We start from the raw sequence: 15141 nt of genomic DNA, 5'->3' as shown, positions 1-15141 counted from the left end.
AGTATTTCACCAGTGTTTGGTACTACAAGCTGCTTCAATCTCATCATTAAAAATGCTGGGTGTAGTGGTGCACACTCTTAATCCTAAAACTCAGAGGCAAGCAGACCTCCAAGTCTGAGGCTAGCCTGGCCTACAGAGTGAGTTCCAGAACAGCCAGTGCTACAAAGAGAAACCCTGTTTTAAAACAGAAAAGAAAATGATTCAATAAATCAAGCCAGAAAATATGTCAAGTTTAGAAAAAGAGATGGCCACGTAGATACAGGAACATTTAGAATGTCAAACAGACAAGACCAGATAAAAACCTTCTACATTATATATAGTTAAAATATTAAGTATACAGTACAAAGAAAGAATACTGAGAGCTATAAGAGTAAAGTGCCAAGTCATAAATAAAGATAAACCCATTAGAATAATAGATTTCATGACAGAAATAGTAAAAGCCATATGGTATAGAATGATATATTTCAAGTTCTAAAAGATAATCATCAATTGGGATTACTATATCAAGCCCATGCTAACCTCACAGAATAAAAAAAACCTTCCATGATAAACATAATTTACAACCACTAAAACGGCATTATGGACGTCTGAAGGAATTCCATACACTGAAGGAAAACATAAGTACTATTATGAAGTCACAATAAATACTATATACTAGAACAGTGATTAAGCAAATGGGAAATGGCAAAGTACAAAAATGACAGGAATTAATACATACCTTTCAATTAACTCTTAATGCTACAGTCTCTATGGTTTATGGCTATATGAATGTTTACATTAAATAATCAGAGATCCCAAATAAGTAAGTGGCCCATAACATCACTCAATAATCATGCTTTTTTTGTAAGACTTCAATTAAAATAAGACCATAAGGGGCTGAGGATATAGCTCAGTTGGAAGAGTGCTTGCCCAAGGCTCAAATCCTAGTACCACATAAAATTGGTTTTGGTAGCTCATACCTATAACTCAAACATTCTCAGGCATTAGAGGCAGAAGAATCCTAAGTAAGATCACCTGCACGTAGTGAGTTCAAGATCAGCCTGGGCTAGACATGCTCTAATAAAATACATCAAATTAAAATAGTAATATAATAAAATGACTACAGTTCAGTCTTAGATTGCCAAGTACACACCATGAGGTAAGGAATTTAAAAGAAATGAAAGCATAGCATTTGGACCCTCTTTGTCTCTGTTACACACTGGTGAGATGGCAAGCAGGGGAATGAAGACCTTAGTAAAGAAATTGAAAATGTTTTTGTCAGGGGCCCTTTTTATTGGTTTATTACAAGGTTCACTATTACGAGAAGAAATTGGTTGTTCAATGTGTTAAAAACAAAACCATTCTTTAAGTCCATTCTAAAATAAATACTTACGGCAGTTTTATATGCAGCTTCAATGTAAAACACAAGGTTCTGTATAAAATTGACTTCATCTAGGCTGTGGATAATATGGAGTCCTGGGGGGTGGGGAGACAGAGTTGTTAGACATCAATTCAGGGCCCCAGAAATGGAAATAACTCACTAAACTCAGCTTAAATCAACTTTACTTCAATTGATTTGTACTTACTTGTCCAGCATGACTGACTTACATCATTCTTTGCTATATGTTCATAAACATTTTTACTGAGTTAGTGTAGCAAAAAGTTCATTGATTTCAAGCATATAGTATAATGGTTTGCATTGTGTGTACAGTATACATCCATCACTACAATCAATTTTGGGATATGTTCATCACCACAGAAAGTAATTCTGTACTCACTGAACATTCATACAAATGAAAGTGTATCATATGCAGGGTTTCTATCAGTGTTTATTCAGCAAAAACAGTATTTTGGGGGCCCCTTTGTGTTATGAGATGCATTAATACTTCCTTTATTGCAAAAAAAATTATTGAATAGTTTGAATGTACCACATTTTACTTATCTCATCATCAGGTGAGGCATTGGAATGTTTCTACGTTTTAGCTATCATAAATCATGCTGCTATAAAATTCATGTCCACTTTTTGTATGTGAACATCTTGCAACTTTTCTTGAATATCTACACACTTAGGAGAGAATCTGCTGGGTTATATGGCAACTCTATATTTAAGCTTCTGAGGCATTAGTAAACTGCTCTCCAAAGTGGTTGTATACTTTTACATTACAGATTTTCAATTGTATTTATTTGTATGTGTGCATGCCATGGTACACAATGAGGTCAGAGGACAACTTGAGGGGAACTGGTTCCCAAATTCTACCATATGGGTCCAGGGATTATATTCAAGTTGCCGGGCTTAGTCCCAAGCACTTTTACCTGTTGAGATATCTCCCTTGCCCTCGTTTTATGTTTCTCAGAGCAGTGGATGAGGGTCCCAATTTTTCCATATCTTTAGCAACACTTTCATCTGTCTTTTTGATTACTTTTATTCTGGAGTGGCTGAAGTGGTTCTTATGGTGATTCAGGTCAGAAATTGTCTAGTGACTGATGATGCACAGCATCTTCTCATGTACTTGTTGGTTATTTATACATACTCTTTAAAGAAAAATCAACCCAGATACTCTAGCCACTTTTTAATTTTTTATGCATGTGTCTTTGCCTGCATGTATATCTATGTACCACATATATGGTGTGTCCATGGAGTCCAGAAGAAGGCATCAGATTTCCTGGAACTAGAGTTAGAGATGATTGTTAACTACTATATAGTTGTTAAAATTTGAACCTCTGGAAGAGGTGCAATTGCTATTAAATATTGGTCCATCTTTGCAGTCCACTTTGGCCATTTTAAAGGAGGGTATTTTTAATTTACTTTTTCTCTTTTGTTTTGAGACAGTGTCTCCCTATAGCCTCGAGATCTCCATGCCTTTACCTTCCAACAACTAGATTTAGAATCATGTACCACCCCACCATATCTGACTTACATATCTGACTTAATTATGTTGTTAATCTTCTAAACGAGTTGTGAGAGTTCTATATGATTTGCAAATATTTTCTTCTGTATCTATAGGTTGAGTTTTACAAAAACACACATAACAAAAATACGTACATATATACATACATTGAGATGGGGGTGTTCATCTTTTTAAATGGGGTCTCATAGATCAGCATCAAACTTGCTATTGATGACCCTCAACTCTGGATCCTCCTATCTACACCTCTCAAGTGCTAGGATCACAAATGTACATCATACTATACATAGACTGTCATTTGTTTTCTTGAATGGGTTCTTTCAAATATAAATGTTAATTTTGGTAAATTCCAATTATGAACTTTTTCTTTAGGTGCTAATGCTTTTGGTATCATATCCAAGAGAACTTGCCTCCTATTTTTCTTTTCTGTTCCTTTCTTTTTTTGAGAAAAGAGCCTTATATTCTAAAATGATCTTGAACTCACTGTGCAGTCGAGCCTGGCCTTGAACTTCCAATCCTCTTCTCTCCACCTCTCAAGTGCTGGGATTAAAGATGTAATCCATCACCTCCCCCCATGTTCCCTCTCTTTCTCACTCTCTTTTCAGCCTTTTCTCTCTTTCCCTCTCCCCAGTTTATTTCTTAAACAGGGCCTTGCTATGTATTCCAGGTAGCCTGTAATCCATAAGCCTTCTGCCTCTGCCTCCTATTTCTTGTTGCTTTGTGTCTAAATTTTAGGTTGAAAACTGGATATCATTGCAGAGTATGTTGTGATAACACTACATAATGATACCTTCTTCTTTGGGGATTGTTTTTGCTTATTTAGAAATTTGACTGAACTATTTCAGTAAAGGCTATTCCCCTATAGCATGTAGCCTCAGGTAACCCTCAGAAGATATATAACCTTGGGGACATACATTGTCATCCTTAGAAGACAATGTTGCCTCTGTTGGTATTAAGCTAAGCCCCCACAACTGACTTCAACAAGTAGCTCTATTGCTTTGTAGAATTCCCAAACAAACTGCTCCATCCTTTTAAACAATTAAACTCAGGCCTTTTCCCTATAATCTTTGAGTCAAGTCTTTAATACTTGTTCTAACACCTAGAAGCAGTCCTTATCTTTCTTTGGTTCTGTTAAAATTTCTAGCTATTCTGTGTTTTATTTTCTTGCTGTTGTTGAACAATTAACTTCATCTTAATTATTTAGACAGGTTTTAAAAGACTGATGTGTTTTGCCAGTATGGGTGCACCATGTGCATGCAGTGCCTGTGGAGGCCAGAAGAGGGCATCGAGTCTCCTGGAACTGGAGTTATATAGATAGTTGTGAGCAATCATGTTGGTGCTGAGAAGTGAGCCCTCTGGAACAGCATCCAGTACCCAACTGCTGACTCATCCATCTAGCTCTTCATCTTAATTACTAAGAACCAAAATCTGCATTGATCTTTCCCCAAAAGTTAATTTCCTTAAGAGTTAAAGGGCTTTGCTTTTACAGTTTGTTTCTACTCCCCATCAAAATTTCTGTACTGGTGTTCTAGCACTGATGGAGTATAGTGTTCCATTTCCTTTGGAATGGCATTTCTGTTTTCCACACTAAAGTCTGGACAGGAATTATAACTTCTGATCATCCCAGCTTGCATATTCCGATGTAGGATGGTTGATCCAATCAAGAGGTAGATGACCTATTATTTTCACTCTGCTCTGTCTAAGACAGATTCTACTTCACTACCGTCTTGGGTATAGAGAACCCAAAGCTCTACTTGCCTGAACTAGGGCTTCTGCAATACAGAGCTTGGGAGAATGGTAAATGATGCCAGCCTATTTTCTGAGGGAGAATCAGGAACCTTAAACTAAAACAGTGGTTCTCAACCTTGGTTGCGATCCCTTTGGCAAACCTCTAGCTCCAAAATATTTATACTAAAATTCATAACAGTGGCAAAATTATAGTTATGAAGTAGCAATGAAAATAATGTTAATGTTGGGGGTCAGCACAACCTGAGGAACTATATTAAAGGGTCGTAGCATTAGGAAGGTTGAGACCCACTGGCCTAGAGCTTAGGAGTGAGGAGACCTTGTGTTCTGGTTATATCCACCTCAGTCAGTGCTTCTATTATCCTGAGTTGGGCTAGGAGAGGGTCTGAGACCAGATACCACAGACCCTCACTTCTCTAAATAATTACATTTCTTGGAGTGATTCTCTACTTACTGTATATCCTTTGGGACAGTTTCCAATGGCTTCAAAGTGTTGGTTTGTTTTTAAATTTTCAGCATTTTTGGCTATTTTTCTGGAGTCTATGGAGCTCTTCATGCTATAGTTCTATAAGTTGCAATCAAATTCTATCTAAATCTATCTTCCAGTATTCAAAAATATTGCTACTACTCTATGAACATTTCTCACATTCTGTTCACCAATTATATCTAACAACGTTCCTTTTTAATTTTAATTCAAATGCATTATACAAATTTGTATTATTTCTTGAAAAAGTATTTCACTAATCTGTTTACTAGTCTTCCACTTTAATTTTATCCCCCATCCAATCTACCTCATCTAATCTATCTTCTTGTTAGTAGAGCAAACCACCTTAAAGTCCCTTGATTATCTATACTGAATGGCTTTCTACTGATTGCAGACTATAATTTCAAACTGTTCAGCACACTATACAAGTTCTTAAATAGCTAGCCCTAATTTTCTAGCTAGACATCTAGCCTTAAGTTAATTAACAGTGCCTTTCAAAATTCTGTACTATATACTTACTATTCCCTTCTCTTTCTTAATTATAAATTTTCATTTAGTCATACGTATTTCTCAAAGGTTTAATCAAATAATGTCTATTTATTACAAGCACTTATTAAGTTCAGCTGATTGAACTGAAAATAAAGTTGGAATCATAAACATTTGTTTAATGAATATATTTCATGAGCCTTTTAAATGTATCTCTGCTTCCATCTGGGGGTCATATTTAAAAATTATCAAAGATATTTAGTCAATGCATACTTTAAAAAAATTTTAAGCCAGGTGGTGGTGGTGCATGCCTTCAATACCAGAACTTGGGAATCAGAGGCAGGTGGATCTCTGGGTTTGAGGCCAGCCTGGTTAACATAGCAAATTCCAGTACAGCCAGGGTTGTACAGAGAAACCCTGTCTCAAAACATAGTAATAACATAAAATAAAATAAACAGCTTTTAGACTTGGAATTAAAATATTATTTAAAATGAAATTATAACTACCATTCTTTTTAAAGAAATAAAACAAAATTATATTTATTATGGAAGAAGTTTCTCATTCAAAAGAAGCCTAATTGGATAGCCTGTGGTGATATATTATTTATGATTTGTTAAAGCTTGCCTCAAGCTATAGAGATCAGGCAGTGGTGACATACATCTTTAATCCCAGGACTCAGGACTAAGAGGTAGATGGATCTCTGTCAGTTCAAGGCCACACTGATTACAGGAAATTGATCCAGTCCTAAAAGAAAACAGCTCACACAAAGGTGATCTCAGCACTTGGGATCACATGCCTTTAATCCCAGCATTAAGGAGGTATGTAAGATGGGAGTAGGGTCTCAGAGTCTGAGAGTTAGTCTCTAGCCACACTGTGGAAAGCATAGCAGTTTGAGTGAATCTGAGGAACAGTGAAGTCGGGACCAGTCTGAGGATCACCCCTTTGGTCTGAGCTGAAGTAGAGGTCTCTAAGAGCTACTGACTGGCTGCTTTTCTTTTATGATTTTCAGTTTGAAGCTTGAAACCCCAATATCTGTCTCTAGGTCTTTTATTTATCATAATACAATAGCTAATTCATAGTTTTGCAGAAAGGTTATTCAGACTCTAGACTATCTGTTCTAGAAGACAAAATTAAAGAGTTTAACACCAAACACTGATTGATTTGATAAACAAAGAGAGAAGAATCTTCTGAGGGAATTCCCACTTCTGATGCCCTTAGTATCAAGGAAATCTGTAGTCAAACAGGAAAACAAAGAAACTAAAATGTCAAAAATGCAGTATTCAGGACTGAGCAGATGGCTCAGCCGTAAAAGTGCCTCCCTTGCAATTATGAAGATTTGAGAGTCATGATTCCCAGAACCCACACAAAAGCTGGGCATGCTCATGCACATCTGTAAGTCTAGCTTTGGAGGTGGGAGTCAGATTCCCAGTGTTCACTGACTAGTCAGTCTAACAATCAGTCTATGTTTAATGAGAGACCCTGTTTCAAACAATAAGATGAAAAGCAATGATAGAAGACACCTGATGTCAACTTCTGACTTCCACATACATAGGCAGACACATGAACCTGTATTTCTATCCACATATGAACACACATACTACAGATACACAAATGTGGTACTAGCTGGATATAGTTGTTTTCACCTATAATCTCAGTTAATTGGGAGGCTAAGCCTGGGCAATTTAGTGAAATCTCCTCTCACAAAAAATTTTAAAGAGCTAGGATTTTAGCTTAATGGTAGAGTGCTTGCCTAGCATGTATGAATCCCTGCATTGAAATGTCAGCAACACAGAAAAAATGGTATTGTTAATACATTTAAATTACTCAGAATGATCTTGAAATGTTCCTATTAAGTTTAGAAACTGGATATAATAGTATTGTTTTCATTTCTAATTTAACATCTATAAAAGAAACTGTTGTTTGTTTTGACATGGGATTTCACTATGTAGCTTTGACTGATCTAGAAATTGCTATATAGACAAGGACTGGCCTGGAACTTACAAGAATCCTTCTGCATCTTCCTCCCAAGTGTGTCAGAATTATAGATAAATGTGAACTATCATATTTCTTAAAATTTTCCTTTTATATATCAAGCATCAAAATGCAATAACAGACTACTTACATAGAATTTTGTTTATTAATAAAACATACATTTAGATTCAGATTACACTCATAAAGAGAATATAAAGTGGGTGGTTCTAAACTACATTAATCATAGGCATATTAATGCATAGTATGAAAATAAGAAAAGAAAAAAAATAAACCTTCAACCTTCCTTCCTATCTCCTGGAATCTGAGAATTAATGAATTTTTAAAAAGCCTGCCTAAAGATTTAGTAAGAATTCCAGGTTCCTATTTTTAAAGAGTATTAATTAGTACTGCAAATTTGTTTCTTAATACAGTAAGATATTGCCTAGATCTCAAAAAACTTACTTAGCTGTATAAAACTTATAAAATCTCATTATTTCTAATATGCTTCTTTGAGCACTGTAAACATTTTATTTTCTGGCTAATACCTACAGAGACAGAAAGGCAAATGAACCAGAGTAGATGCTCAAAGCTTAGAGGCAAGCAGTGATTCTCTCTGTGTACTGACCTGAAGCAGTCATTTGTGCTAGGAAGAGCAGGTACACCGAAGTAGCATCCAACTGCAGGTGTCCCCACTGGTCATCACCTACTACAGTGGCACAAGTTTTGGTGTTGTACTTGGCATGGAGGCTATCCTTAGTACTCTGACTATACTTGAAGGACTCTACTTTATCCACCTGAAAAGAAAACAATATAAGAATAGTCAGAAAAGTCAACCCACTGCACTCCACCTTCTTTAAGCCTTGCCCTGAGGGAATATTTAAAATATATTGTTATCTGTTTCCCCCTACACTGAGAAAATCTGTTACTCTTAATAAAAGCAACAAATCATCAAAAAAGCCCAGCTATTTCCTGTTCATTGTCTCTTTTCTGTGCTTTTCAAATGGTTACTCTGCCATATTGTAGAGATACTGGAAGTTCAAATGTATTAACACATAATAAGACAACTCGGTGTTACATATTTGTTTGTAAAATTTAAATAGGAATCTATAGACACATTGAGAGAGGAGGGTATTTTTATTTGTGTGTGTGTGTGAGTGTGTGTGTGTGTTTGTGTGGCAGTTTGTAGGTATGGGTACACCCAGAGATCAGAAGAGGATATCCGATTCCTTAGAACTGAAGTTCCAGGCAGTTGTGAGCCACCCAAGATGGGTGTTGGGAACCAAATTCAGGTCCTCTGCAAGAGCAATATGTGCTTGTAACTGCTGAGCTATCTCTCTAACTCCAAGAGTTAGATACCATGAAAAGTGTTAATGAGAACTGTACAGAGTCACAGAGAAATATTACAGAAAGCTGAAATTACAAATTAGAAGGAATAATTGTGTGGTGGGGGTATAGCTTAGTGGTAATGTGTCCTGAGGGTACATAAGGCCCTGAGTTCAATTCCTAACACACATTAAAGAGAGAGAGAATTAATAGTTCCTGATCTAATTTCTGAAATATAGTTGTGATTATTTATGCTTCTGATGTATATTAACCAGGATATCTTAAATATGTTCATGAAATCCGTGACTATACTTATTTAGTAAGACAGAAAATATAATGTTTGAAATACAAACATAGTAGAAAAGATAGGAAAATGATATATTGAATAGAGTTATATACAATAGTTAATTGTATATACATTTAAAAATCATTTGTAGATAAGGAATTTTAGAAGTTGAGAGTTGGTTTCCTTCTACTTTCACATAGTTAAGTCTGATTAAATGTGTATGTTTTAAGATCCTAGAATAAAGGTTTCTTCCTAAAATACATTTGTGTGGAGAAAATATCATAAATTCAAAACATAAATGGTAGACTGTAAAAATATTTGCAATGTATGTGACAAATGTTTAATATCCATAAGAACTCAGCAGGAAAGAAACAGACAACTTACAAATAAAAAGAGGCAAAGCTCTATCAGGTAATTCACCAGTAAGGGACTACAGATTTTCAATTCAAATATAAAGCACATTCAGCTACACTAAGGTCAGGGAATGCCAATTACTTCAAGTTCAAGATCTCTTATCTCCAATCCTAAAGTTGGAGATACTTTAATTTTTTTCTAACTGCATTTTACATCAAAACTTATTTCATGGAAACACTCAAATCAAATCAATATAGAGCTATTTATAGACTTTATTCCATTTAGTGTAAAAGGAATGATTCACTACAAAGATACAGGAGAAATTATATGACACATGTACTGTGCTATCTTTTAAAAAATCTGAAAATGTATTAGTTCTAGAACTGATCTGGACCTAAGAGATTAAACAGTTAAAAAAAAAAGTCATTTGCAAACTGAAGAAAAAGGCTGACAGGAAATATTCCCACTGTAGCAGGGTAGTAAACCTCTGTGTGACATCCAAACCTGAGAGTTCCAAACTTTCTAAAATTAGAGTGTAACATTTGTGAATCTGAAAAAGAGGCTATATGCATTATTAAGTTGTTGTGATAATTTGATTTATTAAAAGTTGTTATCAATGCCATACCTGTCTGATCATGCAGTGTAGCAGTCCCCTCATTAACTTCACTACACTCTGCAGAAATAAATGGAAACAAGACTGTTATAAACGTACTAAGATACAAGAACACTTACTCAGCAACTTCAGTGGATACATGACCTTTGGAGAACAAGTAACCTTATCCTGGGTTCTATTTACATGGCATTTACTTTATAGGAGCACAGAACAGATTGCAGTTAAAAGTTGAACCAAAAGTCATAGTTTATGATTCCTTGGATTTAAATAATAATAAAAACTTGGCTGTTTTACCTTAAAAAATGCCAGCCATCTAATAGAGAAGACTCCATGATTCACATGGCTCTAAGCAAATGCCCTACAGCCTCCATAGCATCTTTTTAAAATTTTCATTTTATTTTTAAAATTTTATCTTCATTTCAAATGTATGGGCATTTTGAATACACACACACACACACACACACACACACACCTCACATGCATGTCTGGCATGAGTAGTGAGTATGTTTTAGAACATCACAGCATAGAAGAGCCTCTCCAATTCTCTACAAAGCTTTCTGTTTCGCTATCTAGAAGATCTTAAACTGGCCATGTGTTGCACAGACGACACTGTGAGAAAATTTTAAAGTAATATTGTCAGGGTGAATGAGGACACCGTTAAGAGAAACAGTGGCATGTTGTTACTGCTTGGGAGAGTATTGTGGTTGTTTTACTTGGAAAGGTGGGTTTTCAGGCACACAGAGTTTGAGGAATCATAGGATACACACAGAAAACTAATAAGCAAACAAAACTTGAGTTTGGATCTTAAGTGAGATAAGAGTTAAAGGAAGAGATTTGGAAATCATTCTCATAAAGGTAGTAGAAAAGCCATGAAAAAAGATGAGAGATGATACAAGAGAATAAAAGAACCAGAAGTGGAGGTTGCCTTGATTTACCTGAGTATTTATTTTTTATAGTTATGTGATTATATCTATATGACCAAAAAAGGGACATTTGTAAAAATATACTTGTGTCTAATTTTAATTTCAATATGGAATATAGAAGTGAGTTAAATCCAATTCTCCTTCTCATCCACAATTCTATTCTCAGATTTTATGAGAGAAAAGTTAAAATAAGAGTTGGAAGAAAGTGTATAAATGATAACAAAGTTTAGGGGAAATCCACACAGTAATGTTAAGTTGGCAATAGGTAGAAATTTAATCTGTGGATATAGTGGATTTAATCTGTGTTCATTTACTAGCTATAAATCAGTTATCACCTAGGCACATTATTAGATCTGTCTATATTAGAATCTTAAATTATTTTAAAGTGAGGTCCAGTAAGGATATCTCTGAAAAGCTTTCCAAGCAATCTAATGTACGGCCAGAGTTTAGAATTAGTCATCCGGGTTAGGGACAAATCCAACCCATCAAAGTTTCTGTAAATAAAGTTTTATTGGAACATTGCCATGCTAATTCTTTACACAGACAAGTGACTTATATGCCAGAAATGCTTACTATCTGATGCTTTACAAAGATGGGTGAGTTTCTAATCTTCAGTCTAAATTAATCCTCACTTAGGTGTTGTAAAACATGAGACCTAATAAAGTTATTTTGATTCATAAAACAAGTCCATATACAATTTAGAATTCCTACAAAAGCTTCTCTTTTCTGAAGCTAGTTCCAATTTCCATAATATTCTCAAACATTCTAAAGCTGCTAATGTGATATAAAAATATTTTTCAGCTATGTGAAAGGTTATATAATAGAACACTAAAACTTTAGAGATGGCAGTTCACCTTTTCCCTCATTTTTCCACTTGGGTCAAATATGGAAACACAGCAAATCAGCAGAATGATGAGACAACAGATTTGTTCTAATAATTTTGAAAATTTTTCATTAAATTATATCAGGCATGTACTTACAGTTCTGCTGATATTGACTTATAGCAAATCAAAACAAGGAACAAACTACTGAGATCAAAATACTGAAATATTCAGGGACTAGGGGTTTCAAAAATACACCCATGTCTTCCAAATTTCTATTATGGCATTGTTTCTACAAAAGATCTGTACATCCTAGGCTCGAGCAAAAATTCATTTGTTTTTTTAGCTCTCAGTAATGACTTGAAAGAATTACACAAATGTCAGCTGTAGCTGATAATGACACAGGGAGACTTGTCCCATTGCTAAGAACTACAACTTCTCAATATATTGATGCTCTTAAAAATAACCAAATCCCAATACCCTGACTTAATAGATCACAAATGGATTTTCTAAGTTCAAGGGAAATGGCAGGAGAAAATAGCTGGTCTGGTAAGGGTCTTTCTCACTATTAGAAAAGGATCCATATGTACTTACAACTAATAGCAGAGTACTCTATCATGAAAGGTCTCATGGAATCCAAATGATGCCAGATTATTGCTTTTTTAGACACTTCAGAGTATGTAGTTCCTTTTGTGCTCAGAAGTTCTATAAAGGATGTTAATTTACTGAGAGGAAGGTGCCTTAAAAGTTGGCTTAAAATCATCTCCTGACTCTGACCTCAATTTGTCCCAGGTGGGCAGTAGGCTCTTTAAAACAGTGGTCACAGCTGTAAAGATCAACAAAGTAATTACTTTTGTCTAATGAGGAAGGCCTGTTGATTTATGCCAGTTATGCTTATATAGATATCACATTATTTTCAAAAGTAAGAAAACTAGTACATATCTGCTCCCAAATAATCCTTTCAAGTGAAGATAAAAACAAATAAAATGGTGGGACCCAAAAATACACTTGAGGAACACACTTTAGAAACAATATCACTTTAGGATTTATATCAGGGTAGGATTTTTAACAGTAATGAACACACTGCACCCCTTTACTTGAATCTGCAAGTTTCAAATTTCCACTGCACTACCCAAACCAAACCTTCTTCAGCCACAGTACAGGAAATCTTTATAGAATACAATTACTAGAGGCAACAATTCCTTCAACTCCCACTCACCCTACTACAATCACACATAGATCCACATCTCTGTGCTTTTGTTTTGATTACCTGCTCCAGTTCATAGGCCTTTGCTTTGTCCTCATCACGGTCTGCATTTTTCCGATATGCCAGGCCCAAACCCCACACAGCCAGGATGCTATACACATTATCTCGGACCCAGGCATCTTTCTGATCATAGCTGGCTGGAAGCAATCCTGTTACTGGATTCTGCAAGATCAATCAAGAGAAGGCAGGCAGCTAACCTCAGAGTATTAAAGGAAGCATAATCTGTGGAATATTTTATTTGGAAATTTTAGTCTTTCTCCTACTTCTCCATTCTTGAGTTTTAGAACCTCCTTTTCTTTTTAACCAATTTCAGGCAGACATTATCCCCCAGTTTTACTGAGTTATAACTGACAATAAAAAAATATAATATTTACAGTATGCATTATAATTTGATACATACATGAATGTATTGTAAAATGACTAGCACAATCAAGTTAATGCACCCATCGCCACACTTTGATATGGTGGGGTTTACTCTCAGCAAGTTTTAAGTATATAATTAAAGTATTATGGACTAACCAGTGTGCTGCTATTGCTAGTTAGTGTTGCAGAGCATACTTATTTTGTAACACAAAATTTGTTTTCTTTCTATGTGCTGTCTTAAGACTAAGGAAAGAGCGGCCTGAAGGCTTACAAAGCCAAAGTGTGGGTATTATGAAAATGAAGGCATTATTAAACATATTACTAAGAATTGGCTAAAAGCATTTTTTTTACAGAAAATGTAATTTTTGAGTTAAATTCAACTACTTACTTACTTCATTAAAGTAGAAAAATGCATGTGCCTTATGACTAGAATCCCTTGGGTGGAGAGACTGAGGCAGGCAGACTGGAGCTACTTCAAGGCTAGCCTTGGCTACATAGTGAGTTTCAGGCCATCGTAGGCTAGAGTAAAACTTGGTTTCCAAAACAAACCAAACAACTCCAAAAAGTATCTATTAGCCAAGTGCAGAGGTGCAGACCTGTAATCCCAGGAGATGAAGCAGGAGGATGGAGAGCTTGAGGTCAGCTTAGGCTACATGGTGAAATCCTGCCTGGAACAAACAAAAATAAAAACAACGTAGGAAACAAACAAACCCCACTGGCTTATGATCTGCTATCCAAACTCAGGAGGCTATGGCAGGAGGAACCCAAGTTCAAGGCCAGTCTTAGTCACTGAGCAAAATGTTTAAACAAATATACACAAAGTGCCTTGACCTTCACAATAGTCTCAGGTCTTTTGGGATGCCTAAATGTTTTCCTACACCTTTTTTTTGGGGGGGGGGCAAAAGTAGATGGCACAAACCTGGGGTGTGGGTGTCAATAAACAAGTGTTATCACCTTTACTCCTGAAACCCAACTGTAGCTAGGGGGCTGAGGGCAGTTACCTCTGAGCTCAGAAACACCACTCTGGAATTACTGCAGAGTGGGAGGTTGTGGTTACTCATGCTACACTTCGGTCCGGTCCAACGTGTAACTTCCCTTCAGGATCTTTTAGGACCTCCTTGCAGAAACATGAATTCCAGGATTCACCTAGAGTCAGTATGCAGCTTCTCACACTTCACCCTTGCCTACTTACCTGATGGCACAGGATGGTCTGATGCACCAGCCGAGCATAGCCGTCCAGGCGAACCCCCGAATTACTCCTGCTCCTCATCGCACCACGTTCCTAACCCCCCAATCCACACTTCGGGAAGCTTGGGCACCAGGCCTGCGGAAACCTTCGACGTGCCACCGGTTTCTGCAGGAGGCCACGCTCCAGCAGCCTCGGAGTCCGCTTCAGGCGGCGGCTCAGCTTCCCGTGGTCTAGGCAGCGTTCCGCAAGGCCCGGGTCTCCACTCAGTCTCCCGTGCCCTCCAGGTGCCCAACCCGCATCCTGCGCTCCACTGCTCGACCGAGAGAGACCGCGGCGGCCCAGGGGCTGCAGGCTGGCAACTGCTGCGGGTCAGCAGCTGCGGCTCCGCCTCCCCGGGCGAGCGTGCGGGGGCGGGGCGTGGGTCCTGCAG

At 36.7% G+C, this 15141-nt stretch overlaps 1 protein-coding gene across 3 annotated transcripts in view; it reads right to left on the bottom strand.

The window, feature by feature from the left end:
• The window catches only part of Phka1 (phosphorylase kinase regulatory subunit alpha 1), a 141177-nt gene extending 126300 nt beyond the window's left edge, over positions 1–14877 (bottom strand). For all 3 annotated transcript variants that reach the window (XM_051178933.1, XM_051178934.1, XM_051178935.1), the window contains exons 1-5: positions 14715–14877; positions 13163–13321; positions 10161–10208; positions 8198–8366; positions 1373–1455 (exon numbers count right to left, since the gene is read on the bottom strand). In XM_051178933.1, the coding sequence (XP_051034890.1) occupies positions 1373–1455; positions 8198–8366; positions 10161–10208; positions 13163–13321; positions 14715–14792 (537 nt within the window). In that variant the 5' untranslated portion in view covers positions 14793–14877. The remainder of the gene's footprint in view (positions 1–1372; positions 1456–8197; positions 8367–10160; positions 10209–13162; positions 13322–14714) is intronic.
• Between the last annotated feature and the right edge of the window lie 264 nt (positions 14878–15141).

This window comes from Phodopus roborovskii, unplaced genomic scaffold (genome assembly GCF_943737965.1).
Source record: "Phodopus roborovskii unplaced genomic scaffold, PHOROB, whole genome shotgun sequence".
Taxonomy (NCBI): Eukaryota; Metazoa; Chordata; class Mammalia; order Rodentia; family Cricetidae; genus Phodopus; species Phodopus roborovskii.
This window is presented reverse-complemented; position numbering and strand designations above follow the sequence as displayed.